Source organism: Drosophila navojoa, chromosome 4, assembly GCF_054131105.1.
Source record: "Drosophila navojoa isolate 15081-1374.11 chromosome 4, UAZ_NAV_1.0, whole genome shotgun sequence".
NCBI classification, from domain to species: Eukaryota; Metazoa; Arthropoda; class Insecta; order Diptera; family Drosophilidae; genus Drosophila; species Drosophila navojoa.
The window spans coordinates 14688633-14707063 of NC_142892.1; the positions used below are offsets into that span (position 1 = coordinate 14688633).

Genomic DNA, 18431 nt, shown 5'->3' on the forward strand with positions numbered 1-18431 from the left:
ATATGTTGAAAGTATTTACAATTACGCAAAGATTGATTGAAATAGATTTCGGATTGATTGGCTCTCTTGGTATGCACATTGACACAGCTGAAGCTCTGTGCGCTGCGGCTCTGAGAAAAAGATCCGCTCGCTGCTTTGTGTGGGAATTGTTTTCGCTGAACTGCAGTTTGCACTTGCTGACGAGTGTCTGGGGACTGATTCTCAGATAAAAGCAAGAGCAGCAGCAGCAGCAGCAGGAGAAGTAGCAGCAGCAGCAGCAGTAGAGATTCCCTGTTTAATTTCTAGTTTAAGCAACTTATTTGATGCAACAGTGAAACATTGAAATTTCCAAAAGAAAATGAATTCCGATTTTAGTCAATTAAGTGATATAGATATAGCTAACTATTTAAATAAATTATTATTATTATATTTCTCTATTTCCTCTGTGTAATCATAAATTGATTTCGTTATATCATTTTCATATTTTATATATTTATAAGAAATACAACAAACTCTTCCATATCGTTTAGCTTTATGATCCACTTTCTCTTAGGCAGGCCCATTGCTCTAAATGTTTTCCATAACGATGAATATGATAAGCTCGAGGCGCGCATATTGATGCCGTCTTTAACCCAATTTCTCATGGCCCCTAACACGCCCAGTAAACCCATCGAAATGCCCATCAAAGTCGTTCATCGAAATATTTATTTGTGTTTATTTAATATCGTCAATATTTCCCATGCGCTTCACATGAAAAAAACATCTGATACAAATACTTTAGATAATTATTATAAATTATGCTAAACATGTTGTTGTTGTTGTTGTTCTATTGATTTATTTAACATAAGTATAAGGGCAAAGGCTAAACATACAAATTTGCTAATTGTGACTAATAACTCCAAGTTGAAATTCGCTATGATCGTACAGGTATATAGTAAATATATAGAATATATGTATATATGTATATATATATTTGTTTATAGAATTTAAAAATTACAATTTGTAAACTAAGAAATACTTGAAATAATTTGCATATGCCTATTAAAGAAATTTTATATGTATATATATATTTGTATTATAACTATATTATGCTAGAGATATAACTAAAAACTTGGCTTATAGATTAACAAATTCCACTATTCATTATGCAAACGATACAGATTGTCTTTTATTTTTATTTTTTTTCTTTTTGCATAATTTTGCAACGATTTGAGCTGATCTCGTTTCGATTCGATACGATTTCATTCCCTGTTGTCATCGTTCCGAAATACGCGCAACATTTCAAATTTGTTGTGCTTCTTCTTCTTCTTCATTGTTAATGCGTTGCATCTAATTAAGAACTCGACTCGCGCCGTTTGTTATAATTCTTTTCAGATCGAACATATGCTAATTTGTTCACAATTCTTGCCATTTCGTTAGTTGTTTTAAACGATGTGATAACATCTTCAAAGGCGAATAAAAATTCAAATACACATAAAAACAATAACAAACGATTCGAACCTTTAACTTAACATTGAACGCTGTTGTTGTTGTTGTATTTGGCTGGCGGTTTGGAAGTGGAAGAGGTGGTAGGAGAGCAAGCGGAAGGTGGTCAATGGTACATTTTATACATATTTTAGATAACACTATGCAACAAGATTTTTGCTTAATTTGGGAGATTTTTGCTGTGAATTAATTTATTTCAATTAATTTATAAATTATTTCAGTTGAATTTAGCTATTAACAATAATTTCATATTATTATTATTATTTTAATTTTTTAAATTTTATTAATATTAATTTGGTTTCTGGGTCCACTGTATGATAAAATAAACTGAAATATGCTAAAAATAATTGAACTATTAAAAAAATATATATTTTATATAGAATAATGCAAATGAAATCCAAGTATATTTAGCTAACAGTTATATTAAATTAAATCAGTGTGAATTTAAATTTTAACTTTAATGGAAATCTCTTCTACATTCGCGCCCATACTTTGTTGCATAGTGTTACGCCTAGCGGCAAACTGTCGCCATTTTGTCTAAGTTTGCGCGCCTATCGATCAAACCTTGTTGGTTAAATCGAGGGCCGTCGAAGTGGCCAGCTTCACGGGCAATTCGGCTGCGGGCGGGGAGCTCAGGCGCAAACGCTTCGAGCCGTTCGACTCCTGCAGCAGCTCGTTCAGTTTGCGTTTGATGCTATCGTTGGCCTCATTATCACTGGTGTTGCTATTGTTGTTGTTGTTGTTATTGTTGTTAGTATTGTTGTTGTTGTTGTTGTTGTTCAAGTTTTGGGTTTGCTCTATGCTGGTCTTGACCGTCTCCGTGGTGCTGTTATCCTCGAGCTCAGCCTCCGTGGACTCCTGCTCGTCGGCGTCCTCCTCGTCGAGGGCTGTTGCTCGTAGCACCCCATCCGCAGCTGGCTCCCTCTCAGCAGCTGGCTCATTATCGCTGCAGTTGTCGGCATCGAGCTGCGTGCAGCTGCTCTTAATACTGCTGCAGCTCCGGGAACTGGAGCCGGAGCTGCCCGTGGTCTTCATGCTCAAGTCAATGGGATTGTCCTGGGCTGCTGCTTGCCCATCCGCCAGTTGCTGCTCCGACTGCTGTTGGGCTGGAGAGCGCGGCGGCGTCATGGACACCACCAGATCCTCCTCATCCTCATCCCCCTCCTCCGGCTCCAGTTGCAGCTCCAGCTCCTCGTCGGCCGCCTTGTCGCTGCCTGTGCCCGTTCCGCGCTCCTCCTCGTCCGCCTCGCCGTTGCTCTGCCTGCTCTTCACGCGCTCCCGCCCACTCTCCGAGTTGGGCGTGACCAGCGCCGATATGGAGTAGTCCTGCTTGCTGTGCGGCGGCAGCTTCGTCGCCAGCGGAGGCGGACTGTGCTGCTGCGACTTGAGCACGGCATCTAGGTAGAAGCGCTTCGTCAGCTCGTCCGCAGCACTCGTCGCTGTTCTGCTGCCATTGGGCAGCAAATTGTTGTTGTTGTTGCTGTTGCTGCTGCTGTGGTTGGGACTGAGAGCGGACTCCTCTTTGAGGCCGGCGTGGCCAAAGGGCGCCGAGGCGTGCAGCTGGGGTGCAAAGCGCTGCCCGCTCGCATTGCTCGAGTTGAACAAGTGCTGCACCGCCGCAGCAGCCACCGCCGCCTGCTGCTGCTCGGGCGTGGGCTTCAGCAGGCCCTGGTGATGGGAGTAGAGCGCAGGATGGTAGCCGGGGAAGAGCAGGTGTGAGGGCGGCAGAAATGCGGGCGGTGGCATCACGGGCATCGAGCCGAGACCCGGGAACGGCAATGGCAAAAACGGAGCCAGATCCTTGCGCAGCTGTGGCGGTCGCCCGGGCGCTGTGCCGCCCTGCACCGCTTGGCCGGCATCGCCGCCGGCGCTCTGCTTGCCCGCGCCCTGCAGCTGCAGCAGCGAGTTGCCACGCACGCTGCTCACCTCCACGGAGCTGTCCGAGTTGTGCGAGTCCGGCGAGCTGACCGACGGCGAGGCGACCAGCGCTGGATGCTTGATGCCGCCATAGTCGCCGCTGGCATCCAGGCCCAGCATCATCAGCTCCTCCTTGCTGCGCGGAGGTCCCGTTGCGTACAGGCCCGGGTAGCCGCCCGTCGCATGGCCCAGCATGCCCAGCGCCGCAGCCGCTGCCGAGGACGCGGGTCCGCCCGGCTTCACACAGCCGTTGGAGGCACCACCGATGGCCGCGTTGCCCGCCGCGCCCGCCTGCTGGCTGTTGTGGTGCGCCGCCATGGCAGCCACCGCCTGCTGCTGCTGCTCCTGCAGCAGGCAGTGGATCTTGAACCAATTGGAGCGGCGGCCATAGCGCGAGCCGCTCTTCGACATGCCCACCATGAGGCACTTCTTCAGGCGGCACGCCTTGCAGGCCGTGCGGTTCTTCTTGTTGATGATGCACTCGCCGTTGTTCTTGCAGTCCGATATGGAGGACAGATTGTTGTACGACCGGCCGAAGAAGGACTGCAAAGTAGAGAGCGTAGTGGAAACGTGGATTAGTAATGGGAGCAGAGCGAAGAGCTCTTAACTATTTGTTTCATTCCATGTTTGTTTCATTCTCGAGCATCTCACTGACAACTTGAGCTCTCTTCAGATCCCCTTACCATTTCTACCTCTTCTAGTCACTGATCTATTTGTTTGCTGCTCGATCAACTGTTGCCTTACTTTCAACTCACTCAACTCTTATTTGCTTTCCTACAGCAAATACCCAGAAGGAGCTCAAGTATTGCGGATGCCCTGTGCTGTATTATAGTAAGGAGTGCCTGCTCAACGAAAGTGTCAGATCAACGTAGTCGTTGCTCTTAGAGAGAAGGGAGCTTCCTCTTATATAGCTCATTATGCCTACTACATTTAAATATAATGAATAGAGTATCATCTAGCTCAGCATAGTCAAGTGTTCCTCAGCTATAAGCTAGCTCGCTCTCTCTCTCTCACTCTCTCTTTCTCACTGTCCCAGAGCTTCCTTATATAAGAAAGTTCATTATATCATGAACAGGGTATCATCTAGTTGAGCAAAGTCAAGTCTTCATCAACTACATGCTAACTCTCTGGCTCTCTCTCTCTCTCCCTCTCTTTCTCTCAGTTGCTTTTCATCGCCCTTAAGCCGTGATGTCATTCAGCAGTAATATCTCATTAAATTTTTGTGATGATTCATCAGCGGCTGCTGCTGCTGCTGCTTATTGTTGTTGTTGTTGTTGTGCACTGCCAAAAAAAGCCTGAGTAAAAAGCGCAGCGAATCGACATGCAACATGAACATGATCCACAGGCCAGAGTCAGAGCCAGAGCCGCAGCCACCTACACCTACGAGTGCAACATTAACCGTTGGCTGGGCCACAATCAATTGCAACAAAGCAAACAAACAATTTAATTCAATGCGGCACGAAAAAGACTACAACATGTTGCCGTTGCTGTTGTTGTTGTTGTTGTTGTTGCTGTTGCTGTGGCAAGCAGCATGTTGCAAAGGTTATAGGCTGTGCAACACTTATGCCAAGTTGCAATGTTGAACGTAAATCACAGCGCAGCGTCGCAATCAAGTTGGCGTACGGACAAAAGCCAGACGGACGAGAGAGACGAGACAGACAGTCAGCTCTGTCAGTATTCAGTCAGTGGTTGTCGTAGGTGGAGCTCGAGTCGAAGTCGCAGTTGCAGTTGCAGTTGATGTTGTTGCCGTGCAGACGCGCAAATCGAAACAGAAACAATGCGAAAATCCACTTTTAAGGTTAATTGGGCATCAAGATTACTGGGTCGGAAATGGAAATGAGAGTTGCGAGCGGACGGACGGACGGGGGGGATCTTCGTATGGCTATGTTTATTTATTTTCTGTTTTCTGTGCGCTTCTTTCGGCTCTGCGTTTTCAGTTTCAGTTTCGTTTGAAAGAGCAGCAGCAGCAGCAGCGGCAGAGCCGGACGAACTTACCGCGTCGGCTATTTACAGGCAATTTTGTGCGCCAAAGCGGATTCACTTTTGTTTGTTTTCTGTCTGTCTCAGTGCCCAAGCTCTTTGCGATTCTCAATCATCGGCGGCTCATGGCTGTTGGCCTAGTGCTGCATCATCATTGAAGCGACGCGCTTCGTTTCGTTTTGGGGCCTTTTGATTTGGGGTGGGCGTCAAATTAGCCGGCCCACGCCATGGCGCACAAATCAAATAATGCTGACCCACAAATTGTACGTTAGTTGACCTTTTTTTCTCCTTTTCGTACTCCCAGCCAAACAAAACGAGAGAGAACCTCGATCCGACACCGCCCCCGCCCTCGCCCGTCTCCTGCTACGAGTGCAGCGTATTCCTAAGGCATTTCAAGTACTCGTGTTTAAATCAATTATGCATTTTGTGGAGCGCTCTTTTTGTTTAACTTTGACCTTAGCCTGAGGCGTTCTTTGTTGTCGTTTATCTCATTGTTGTTGCTGTTGCTGTTGCTGGTGGTACTCGGTTAATATTGCTCGTAATGAACTCAACATTCCAGTTTTGGTATGGCACCATTTACTCTACGGCTTTGTCACGATGCGGCCAGCGATTTATTATGGAATGCCAATAGCGATCGATAACTATTATTCATATTGGCAGGGAGGCGCCGAGTGTCGATTACTATTATTAAGTTCATGGAAAATTATTCGCATTTTAATGCTATTCAGTGGGTCTCTGTGGCATCTTTCACTAACTAATCCATAATTGGCATGATTGGGTCTATCGATAACATAATGGTATCGATTTGTACAAATTACTAGGGAAACTATTGTCAGCTATCGAAAATCGAGAGCAATTCATTATGAAATATGAAATTACTCGATAACAATAATATATGTATTCAATTATATCGATAACAAAAATCTAGTTTGATAGCATAAACAGAGAATGCAGTAATCATATATCAATCTGAATAAAGATAACATTGCTGTCATTTAGTTTAATTCATAAATATTACATAACACTTATCGATAACATTAAACATAACATCTAATTATAAATTAAGCCTTTACTCACCTTACATCCCTCGCATGTGAATGCCCCAAAATGAAATCCAGCTGCCGGCTCGCCACAGACCTTGCACGTCTGATTCATCTGAAAAGAAACGGAGCAGACAATAACATTTATAAGACATTGGCTGGCGTGTTCTAAATCTGCTCCTAGACTAGTGTTGTCTCTCTCTGTCGCACTTGCGTGCAAGGCAAAAAAGCAAAGGAACAAACGAAAGCAATAAATTCATAAAATTTCAATTAAAAGCAACAGCAAATCATGACACGAGCATCTCGCCAGTAGAAAGAGAGAGGGGGGGGACAAGGAGAGCGAGAGAGAGAGAGAGAGAGAGAACCAAAAGCAAGTGCGCCGCCAGCGAAATTCACACGCATTAAAAATTAAAATGCAAACATAGTTTGTCATATCGCAAAATTGGTATCAAGGCGAAGTAGAAGGAGAAGCAGAAGAAGAAGAAAAGCTAAGGAAAAACCAGCCGTACGGCAATTGGAAATGGAAATGGACGATGTTGTGGCACAAAGCGCTGGATGCTGCCGCTTGCTGGGGCATAATAAAATATGAAGATGAAATCAAATGAAAAATTGCCCCAGAGCACACAGCCAACATCGTCGTAGCTGGGCGAGCAAACAAGCAGCGTGTAGAGCATTTGCATTTATATGGCCAGTTGGCTGTTGGCCATGTTGACTGCGAGTGCGACTGCGAGTGCGGCTGTTGCTGTTGCCTGTTTTGCTGTTACCAATCGCGCCTCTTGTTTCCTTTGAACTGTCTCGCGCCATAGACCTTAGCAACTTGTTGCCAAGGTACACCACTCGTATATTTGTTTATTTATTGCGAGCGAAATGTTTATCAACAAATTGCCATCATTGTTGTTACTGCTGTTGTTGCTATTGTTGTTGCTATTGTTGTTGTTGTTACGTTGCCAGCTTTATTTGGTTTTGGGGCTTGGCGGTTTTGTTTTTGGCTCGCTGCACTTGTAGCTTTAACTGGAGCAAAACTCTGTTGACACGCACACACGCAAGGCTGGGGCAAGAATCGTGGGAGACTCGGAAAAGGAAGTCTGTGTGGAGTGGGAGAAGGTCATCAGGCAAACAGATATGCTCTATATGGTTGACTATGGGCTTATGTGACAGGCAAATAGGCTCATGCTTATATGCCCGAAGATAGGTCATGACAGCTGCAGCCAAAGAGAATTACTATATTCTAGGAGTCTATGAGAGTATAAGAGGGAATTTACCACCCTGTATGATAATATAAGAACTAATATAGTACTTCTTCTTTCAAAATATAAAATATGAAATATATTAGAAAGGAAATTTGAAATAAATCAAACTAATATATCATAAATACTTTGATCAAAGTTATTTTTCTATCAAATAAGAAAAATCCTAACAAAGTCTAATTAATATATTATATTTTTCTTAAATAATAAATATACAGGAGAAGGATCTTAGCAAAGTCTAGCTAATACATCATATATATTCGCAATAAATCTTTATATAAAATATAAAAAATTAAAAGAAAAGGATCTTAACAAAGTCTAATCAGTATATCAAAGATATCTATCTCTATATAATATATATCACATACATAAGTTAAGGATCTCAGCTAACTCCAACTACTATATCACATGGCTGCCAAGTAGCTTCCATTCCGGTCTTCATTTCGAGCCATTCACCAATGCAAAATTTATTCAGAGCAATTTGCCATAAATAATACAATTATGAGCACAATAACAATTGCAGCTCAAGGATCGCCAGATCTAGTATCTTTAGTGGCTCTCATTAAAGCGAAATTGTTTCAGGTGGCTGCAGCAGGTGCCTGCACATGCGCAGTCGATTCGACGTTGAGTGCAGTTCACATTTTGGCTTGGGGATTTATGTTTTATAGCACCAATTGCCCCACTGTCAATTCGCGGCAATAATTTTTCCCATCTGTCCAAACAATTGGCACATTACAAAGTAGAGAAAGCACTCAACACATTCACTTTTGGCCAGCATCCCAACCTACGAACTTGGCCAGGCCAGTCTGAGGGGGCAAGTGGGGTCGGAGCGGGCCGAGTGGGGAATGGGGCAGATATCGGAAAGAATGCACCACACCAATTGGCTTAGTTCGCTCAGTTCCTTGGCTTGTTCGGCCTGTAAAACATGCTAATCTGATTTCGTGTTATGTGTTGAGTTTGGCTCCCCAGCCGCCGCAGCTCTGGCCGGCCGGCCGGCCGTCCGGGCCAGCCATTTGTTCCGACCGGGTAGGAAATAAATTTTGTACGTTTAGGTTTCATAAAGCGTCGTCGGCTCGGCTGCGGCTCTTGTTGTTGCTTGGATTAATCGACAAATAAAAATCACATAAAATAAATTAAAAATTATGAGTTTCAAGTTTCAACAGCCAGCGGATTGGCAGCAGATTTAGTTTGATTTTAAATCACACAAAAAAGCAAAAAAAAAAAAGAGGAAGAAAATGTGAAAAAATATAGCGAGAATAATAACAAAGTTGCTGAGGCTGCGATCTGTCCGTCTGTCTGTCCGTGCGTCTGCGCCTGCCGTGAAATTTATGCAGACAATGTGCAATATTAAAAAGCGATAAACATTTATTTTACAACAGACAAGTGACACCAGCTAAGCCAGCGAGAGGGAGGGAGATAGATGGAGAAAGACTGAGACAGAGACAGAGACAGGGGGAGTTGTTGAGAGAGGGCAAACAGAATATTGCTTAGTTCTAGCTTTTAGCAGCAGCTCGTTAGGTTAAATGAAAAATATATTCCTATATACATATATGCATATATATTTACAGTATATACTATATGTTTTAGCACATACGATAATTTGAGTGTAGTCTTGGTACAGGTTACCAGATTCACTCAGCTGCTGCTGTTGAACTTGTTTGGAGCTGTGTTTGAATTCATTTAAAGTGCCAGCAAATGATTTGCGAGCTCATTTAAAGGAAAAAAAACCCAATTTCCATTTTAGCCTCATTAAACGAGAGTTGATTCATGTTTACTAAGCTAAACAGGTGGCAGATTAGGGCTAAGATAAGGGAAGAGAGAGAGAGAGTAAGAGAGAGAGAGAGAGAGAGAGAGAGATACGGACAGATAAATAGAGAGAGGAAGAGAGGGAATGACATTAAGAGATAGACAGAGAGAGAGAGATAGAGTGAGAGAGAAAAAAAAAGGAGACAGAAGAAGAGAAATGATAAGAAAAAAAGAAATGAGAGTGGGCAAAAGAGAGTGAGGGTGAGGGAGAGAGAGAGAAGGAAAGAATGATTAAGAGATAGAGAGAAGGCGAGAAAGAAAGATAGTAATATATATAGAGAAAGAGCGGGAGGCAAAGCTGAAAACAGAGAGAGAGAGAGAGAGTGATATAGAGGGATCGAGAGATATTGAGATAGAGAGACAGAATCAAGCTAGCAAGAAGCAAGAAGCATTTGTATAAATACTTAGATGAAGCAGAGGAACGCTGATGGAGACAGTGTATAAATATATTAAAATAGATATATTCTTATATAGCCATGCAGAAACAGTATTGACTGAGAGAGATATAGCAGGAGATAAGGAGAGATATTGTCAGACAATATGCCAAAGGTCAGCTTTGCAGCAGTTCGCTTTGGGACCTAACGAAATGCTTCATAGTAAGCGAGCTAATAATTAACTAATTAACTTTTAAGGAAGTCCAAACAGAAACAAGAGAGTAGACGAAACGATTTTTAAATGTCCGCCTATAATATCTGTCACCCCATTTAATTCTATATATTTGTGAATAATCAAGAGTCTTAAAAAGCACATTTAACGCCACCGTTTGAGCATCATCATCATCATATCATGTTTCATGTTCATATTTATCGAATGACTTCATTATAAGCAGACCATTTGGTCAAGCGACCCACTAATTTGGGTACAGGTTTTCGTATACAAATTTATTAACTCGGCCCATTGCATAATGCCCACAACAGCAACCACAGCAACAACAACAAGCTCTAACAAAAGCCAATCTCTGATCGCTGCTAACAACATGTTCCAGCCACAATTAGTGTGGCTATTAAGTGAAAGTGTTATAAATTATGCAACAAATACGTGAAAACAATGTACGAGCGACGCATGATGCTGTTTGTTCGGTCCGTGTGTAGAACAAAGCGGCAGCATCGCAATTTGTCAAACACCTGATCTGATCAACACGCGCCTCCTCCTTTGCCCCATCTCTCCAGCCCCTCCACTCCTGCTCGTCCAATTGGCATATTGATGAGTTCAGCTGCAGCCAATTTATTTTAATTAGTTGGTATATTTTGAGCGCAGTTTTGTCTAAAAAAAAGTACCGAATACTCTGAAGCGCTTAGAGCCAAAATTGAAAATGAAAACAAGAGTGTGAACAGCAAAGAGCTACCCTGTAAATGGGAATGGGTGGACTGATTCACGTATGTTATATGAAGAGTCTAGCGATAATATTTCTCTATATTATAGGGTATTCTCATTGCAGCTGATTGGATTAGTTCATACACGAATTTCCCCCTTCGTCATCTGAGAAGCGGAGAGAACGAACTAATATCCGTACACACATATGTGTTGTATAAATTTGTGGATCTTGTTGATTTTGTATGTGATTAATTATAGCTGCCTTCTGCCGTTGTTGTTGTTGCTGTTGTTGCTTGTTTCTTGTTAACCTTAAGTCAAACAAAAATAGCAAGTAGAATTTTTTAATATATCACGGGCAGCGATGATGCAATGTGTAGATACATATATCAAAAAATATTTACAAAAAAATTATAATAATAATCATACAAAATTCAAGCTCATTATCATATGAAATTATTAAAAGTAATTCACTTAAAAAATATATGAAGTAAAGCAACAACAACGGCAAATGAACTAAACTTAAATTAAAGGCACGTTTACTCCAGTTTCAACGCAGCTACCCGAGCTGAGCTGAGCTAAGTGCCATTAACAAGGCTTCGCCAGCTTCGCTTTTGGCCAAATAAGCGCAACTCAAAAAGCTGAAAAATTATGATAATTGCCCAACTTGACCTTGGCAGCATGTACAACAACTGCTGCCACAAATGCTGCTCGCAATACCAAATGCGCTGCATGGCAAAGGCAAAGGCAAAAGCAAAGCAAAGCAAAAGCAAAAAAAAAAAGAATCGCAAACCAAAACAAAATTTTGCACATCCACAAGACTTTGCCGTGGGCTGCGGGGGCGCACTGCGAGGGGGGGCTGGGTCTCTGGTCTTTGGAGGTAGGGGGCGAGGCCCCATAAAAGTCAGCCATGTGCTCGTCTCGCATTGTTTGCATGCAATTATAAAAAAGCGCAAGAGCAAACACAAAAACAACAACAAAAAACAAGTAAACAAAATTTAATTAAAATGAAATCATGCACAAAGCAATTGCCTCGCTTTGTTCATTGTGCGCAAAATGCTCAAAACAAATTGTTCTAGTTTTTGTCTATCTTTTTTTCTTCATTTTTTGTTTATTATTATTATATATATCTTTTTTTTTTTAATATTTGCTTCTTTTTTTCATATAATTTTTTATTCATGACTCGTCGACACTGAAGACGGCCGCGTGTTGGTGTTGCTGCTGTTGTTGTTGCTGCTGCTGCCTTGTGGCATTAATGCGAAAACAAAAGCAAAAACTTTGCTCAGATTATAATGCACGATTTGCGTAAAACTAGGTTGTTGCGACTGTGAACAGTTCACAGATCACAAAGAGAGAGAGAGAGAGAGAGAGAGAGAGAGAGAGAGAGAGAGAGAGAGAGAGAGAGAGAGAACGAATTGGCAACTCCTTCATTTCACTCTATATATTCTCTCATAATTTACCAATATATCTGAAATTATAAATGCTGCTCTGTATAATATTTCGCTCAGTGTATACTTCACAGTTCACAGAGACAGAAAGAGAGAGAGAAGATTAGATGGAATAAGATATAAACTGACAACTTCATTTCACTCCACCAATTCTCTCTTAATTTTCCAAAGTAATTAAAAATTGTTATTGCTGCTCCACATACATATGTAGAATTTCGCTCAGTGTATATTCATTGATTTCAACTTTCCCAAATCAGAGATTTGCGCGATTTGTTCAAGCACACTATAGCATGGCTAGAAAACTAGTTGGAGCAGCTTGGCTTGAACAGCTGTGCTCGGGCAGCTGTGGCATCTTCCACAGAGCTGATGAGTCATGTTTGTAATGCGAACTCGTTTATATCAACGGAGATGCGTTCGTTGCTCGCCGTCTATGTAAACTTGATGGTTCCCCTCCCAAAAAATTGTCAAAATTGTTATATGGCGTGTTGTGCCTTGGGATGGCTTTGGCTGGCTTTGCTTTCTTTTTGCCGCGCTACAAATACAAACACAAATACAACTACTTGAGGTCTTTAGTCAGCTGCACACGCATCGCACATCGCACATTTCGCATTTCGTACGCGACCTCTCCCAGAACGAGCTTAGTCACGGTCTGGCCTGGCCAGCGGCTCGTCGAGCAATTTGTCAAATGCGCATCGCTCTCTGTCTGCAGAACACGAAAATAATAAAAGAACAATTTTTACACATTTTCATGGCCCTTAACGCAACGAGACAACTTGGCCCTCGGGGAGTGATCAATCATAGGCGAGTCTCAGTCCGAACTCGACTGGGGACTAGAAATTATTATTTTTGCTATACTTCGATTCCTCAATTGCAAATGAAAACCAATCTCAAATCATTTGTATTTTTCTCCCTCTCTCTCTCTCTCTCTCTCTCTATCTCTTTCTCTCTCTCGATTTTTTGCAATTTTTATTGTCGAGAAGTTGGGCTCATTTAGTTCTGATCCTGCTTCCTGCTTGAGCTGGCGCATTCATCATTCTGTAGTAGTTGCTGTCAAGTTTGTCGCTTAAGTCTTTCGTTTGATTTGTACTTAGCTAATTGCTGCCGCTCGCAGTCAAGACACTGTCTAAACTACATAAACTAAAACACTATAATTATGAGCTGTGATGATGAAAAGCAAAGTTTTTAATATTTATCGCAGTTGTTGTTGCTGCTGTTGTTGCTGGCGCTGCTGCTGCTGCTGCTGCTGTGACTTGAAGCATCATCGTTGCTGTCTCGGTCGCTCGCTGTAAGCTCTTCAAGCTGTCAAGCAGGAAATGTTTAGATTTATAATGTGCTCATGTGTTGTTGTTGTTGTTGCTCTGTTTGTTGTTGTTGCTGTACAACTGCATTCCCCCATGCTCATTCCCAGAGCTCAGCCACAGCCCCACCACACCTCGCTCTCTCAGCAACTGACTAGCTTAGCCAGCATCTTTGTCATTATAATTAATTTGTAACTATTTTTATGAGCTCATGTGAAATTTAAATGCACTTGCACCGTTCGCCTCCTTCTCCAGAATGGGACTAGCGCAACGGCCAAGTGTCAAGTGCTTGTGCAATTTCCGCTTAAAATTTGTGACCATTCGCCAAACGGTTCAAATTATGCTGAAAAATTGACGGAATACGGAAAAAGACAGCGTCTAATTTTCAATAGAATACGAGTGCACACACACACACACACACACTCATATGATTTACAAAGACAAATTTGCAAAACAATTTTCAAGCCCGAGAAGCAACAACGTGTGGGTCTTTGAGCGAATGCACTCTGCTATGCTGAAGTACTTTTGGCTATAGACAGCATTTGTTCAGAGTGAGACAGAGAGAGAGAGAGAGAACTGAGCTGTAAAGCTAATCATATATTATAGCTGTAGAGTATTTGATATTCGTTTTGCTGCGTCGCTTCTTCAGTTTCTTGTTATGCAAATGCGTGCAAAATGTGCGAGCTTTTCCTTAGACTTTATGCATTGCTGTAGTTGTTGTTGCTGTTGCTGCTGTTGTTGCTGCTGTTGCTGTTGCTGTTGGTGGTGTGGTGCAACCACTTGGCTGTTGGCTGGCAGCCACACGTTCGCCAAGCTCTGTGGCATTTGTTACAATTTTAAATGTTAGCTTAGGCAAAACGAGACAGGCAAAACCTGTGCCAATTGTTGCTACAAGTGTTTGGCTTGACATTTGAGCGCGTGTGCGAGCTACACTAAATATATTGGATCGACAATTGACAGGCCAGTCGCAGTCAGCTGGCGCCCCCAGGTGAAAAGTCTGCGCAACGACCAGCGAGAAAACGAGAAGAGAAAAAAAAACAACAAAAAAGAAAAGGGCAACACAAGTTGGCCAACAAATTAGTAAACGCTTTAGAAATTGCATTTAAAGTTGCTGCTGCTGCCGCTGCTGTTCGTAGTTGTTGTTGTTGCTGCTGTGACTTTGAATGGCCGGCCATGAATTGGCATAAAATCGTTGTGGCTGTGGAGCTGCTGCCTGTTGATTCAATGAGCATTTAGCTGCACTAGATGCCAATGACTTGACACATGCGAATCAAAAGGGGCTAAAACTCAACTCGACTCGACTCGATTCAACTCGACGCTCGGCACGTCAAGAGACGCGCTTGCCAGACAAACTGATAGACAGTCAGACGAATAGCCAGACAGCTGGGGCTAAATGCAGCAGCAGCAGCAGCAGCAGCGGCAGCAGCGGGGGGCCTCAACTGTGTTGGGAGCGTTTCTCATGATTTGTGTGCAATCGCATTTTGTATAATTTGTTGTTGTGATTTTCGTTTTATTTCTATTTCCATTTATTTTTTTTTTTTTTCATTTCGTTCGTGCTGCAGTTGACGGTCCGACAAAAGACAAACGACAGTCGAGTGATGTGAAGTGTCTGCCGCAAATGCGACACGAGGAAACTAATTGTTGACTACTGCAGTTAGTTTTTCTAGCTTCATGCGGCGTTCGCATTGAATGGGCTCTGGCAAAGAACTTGAATTTGGCTCGGATCGATTCAGAGCCGTTAGCTGGGCCAAGTGCTTTGCTATCCAAAGTGTGGAAGCTAAGTGAAAACAAATATTTTTCAGGCTGATGTGACGAATGACTTGGGCAACAAACTTGATCGGTTTCATATAGAATTGAGCGTCTTCGGCTCGACATTCCAGTTCAGTGCAAGCTGATAAATTACTCAGAGAAAACAAAAGACTTGGGCAACAATCTTGCCACCTTTTCATAAATCAACACAACAAATTCTCAAATGCAGCAGCAGCAGCCGAGTTGTTGGTGAAATGGTTCCCATAGCGCCTGCAAAGGCACATAGTTGCACAAATTGCTCGTTTTTCGAAAACAACAGAAAACCAACAGCAGCAGCAGCAACAGCAATAACAAGTACAAGCTTGTGCACTGCTCTTATTTAATTGACTTTTGACTCCCGAAATCAGGCGATGGCTGCAGAGAGAGAACAAAAAACAAAAACAAAAAAGTTGCAGAAAAGTAGCTGGTAACAGTAGCTGACTGCAATGGGCGGCCCAGGTGGCCCAGGTGGCGAGAGGTGGGCAAAAGCCAAAAGCAGCAAAGCAGAAGAGGAAAACAAAAAAGCTCTCGCACAGATAACAACGAGACAACAAACAAATAAATCGCATGCAACACACACCGAAAAGACACCAAGAAGCTCGGGCAGCAACAAAAAGCCAAAACAAATAAACAAACAAAGACAACGACAACGACAACAGCAACAACAACGACGACGACGACGACAACGTCGCTGGGGTCGCCCAGGCTGGGCAGCAGCAGCAATAACGACTGACAAAAAAAAAGAAGAAGAAGAGAAGCACTCGCTGCACTGTGCAAGTGCAAATAAAAGAGACGCGGACACATTTACTTATCGCGCCTCTTTAAGGCTGCAGCAGCAACAGCAACAACAACAACAACAACTACAAGAAACGGTGGCAACACAGCCAACAAAACACATGCAAAACGGCTGGCAGCAGCTACGTCAACAGCGACGGCGACGACGCTAGTTGACCAACTTCTGCTGCCGCTCGCTGCTTCTAATGATCCAATTCCCACGAGCCGGCGACGCTGCTGCTGCTGCTGCTGACACTGACTGCAACAGCAACAGCAATAGCAACTGCTGTAGAGGCTGAGGCTAAAGCAAAGCAGATGACAACAACAGCAGCAACAACAACGATGCTCGCCCCATGCAAAAAGTAGAAGGTGGAGGTTGCTGCCTCTGCCGCTGCTGCTGCTGCTGCTGCTGCTGTGGATGCTGATGCTGGCATCGCCTGTTTAAACAACTTTCAAAGTTAATAGTCTGCGCCACGGCGAGACAACGTTGGCCAGATCCCCAACACACACACACTTACACACACACACACATGCATACACAGCCAGAGCAAAGGCAGCAAAAACCCGGCAATATCGAACAACCCAGCAGGAGTTACAGTTTGCAGCGACTCTCGCTCTCTGCCTCTGGCTCTGCTTCTGGCTCTGCCTCACTTCATGAATCATTTCTCGCACAGCATAGAAAGCTGCCTCCTGGCCCTGCCCTGTCTCGCCCCTACTCCATGCCATCTTGTCCTGGTGTAAATTTGCTGCAACTGTTGCTGCTGCTGCTGCATCTGTTGCTGCTGTTATTAAGTATTTTCGCCAGGCCATCCATGGCCTCTGCAACGGGGCCACACAGCGCACCGATTTACGTATACGTAATGCGACTAATTAAAACTGAATTTGAGTTTTTGGCTTTGGCTTTTTTTTCGCTGTTGTTTCGGGCGGCGTGGGAACATGCAAAAATATGTGGAGTTTCCAGTTTGATTGATATTGTAAATAAATAAATAATCAAATGCTAATCAGAAAGCAATGCAGAGCAAGGCATGGGAATCGAATGGGATTCCAAAAATTTGCTAAACAATATATGATAAAAGCTGGGAAGGCTGAGAGCGAAAGGGAGAGAGAGAGGGGGATAGAGAAAGAGAAAGAGAGAGAGCGAGAGTCTAGCATTGAATATTAAAGCAGCTCAAGCTGATCAAGTGGTCCATGTATTATTTATATATCAAAATATTCTGTATATATATTTGAAACAAATATCTATCAATATATATTTTCACAATATATAAGTATTTAATTAATTAAAAAAATCGTATAGAAGCATTGGGGAAATATTATTTCCCCTCTATTACAGGGCATTTTTTCACATGTTAATTAAAATGGGATTAGGTGAACGCCTCGAGCTGGGGCGTGGGAAGAGGCGAACTGATCTTGGCAAATGATCCAATGATATCAATGGAACGCGGTTTGGAATTATTTGCAAAGACTTTTGTCTTTAATGTTGATTTTCGAGAAGCCGGCCCGAAGGCCAGAGCCAATGCTACACAATGCTCATCCCTGGGCTCGGCTACACGTGTGCAGCAATAAAAACAAATGAAACGAGACAAATACAAAATAATAATAATAATAAATTTAATATAAATAAATAAAAAACAGCAACGGCAAAAAATAGTAATCATAACAAAAGCAAAACTCTCAATGCGATTTACAAATAACAATGGGCACAATTTGCTCGGCTCATTGCTCAGCTCTAATGTAAGCGGACATCTGTTGATGCTGCTGCTCTATAGTTAAATAAGTCGAGATGTGTGTATATATCTGTAGATAGATAGCCACACGGCTACGTAAATAGTTGTCTGTATGCAATTTATATAAATTTAATTCAATTTGCTGCGCTAAATCGCTTGCGAGTCGTGCAGAGGTCGTCGCATTTGGATTCTCAATTTAAGTATTTTCCATAAACATGGCCAGCTGGCTGGCTGGCTGGCCAATTAATTGAATGCTTTGTGGTTGTAGCTGGTAACCACAATTCTAACAATTTGGCAGCTCATTACCAAAACACCACCAACCGCACCACAATCGTTCAGCTGACTCCAATAAACGGCGCACAACCTTGACCTTAAGGCTAACATTTGCCGCTGCACCATTATTATCATTATTATGGATTACAGACTCGAATTATAACATTTGTGTTACGCTTCTTTGAAGAAACCTCCCTCGCCTCCCTCCTGCTCCAGAAGGCGCCAACCGTTGGCAGTCCACGTAATAAAGTGGCAGCGCAACCACTCGGAACACATTGGCGTCTGTGGCAAGTGTTGAACTTGAAATCGAAAGCAGAGTCAAAAGCAAAAGCAAAAGCAATGGGCGAAGATAACAACA

General features: G+C 42.9%; 1 protein-coding gene across 1 annotated transcript in view; it reads right to left on the reverse strand.

Moving 5' to 3' along the window:
* Positions 1-667: 667 nt before the first annotated feature.
* Positions 668-18431, reverse strand: part of knrl (knirps-like) — a 28707-nt gene continuing 10943 nt past the window's right edge. Inside the window, exons 3-4 of the mRNA XM_089259363.1 lie at positions 6439-6516; positions 668-3924 (exon numbers count right to left, since the gene is read on the reverse strand). Coding sequence (XP_089115489.1) covers positions 2023-3924; positions 6439-6516 — 1980 coding nt within the window. The 3' untranslated portion in view covers positions 668-2022. The remainder of the gene's footprint in view (positions 3925-6438; positions 6517-18431) is intronic.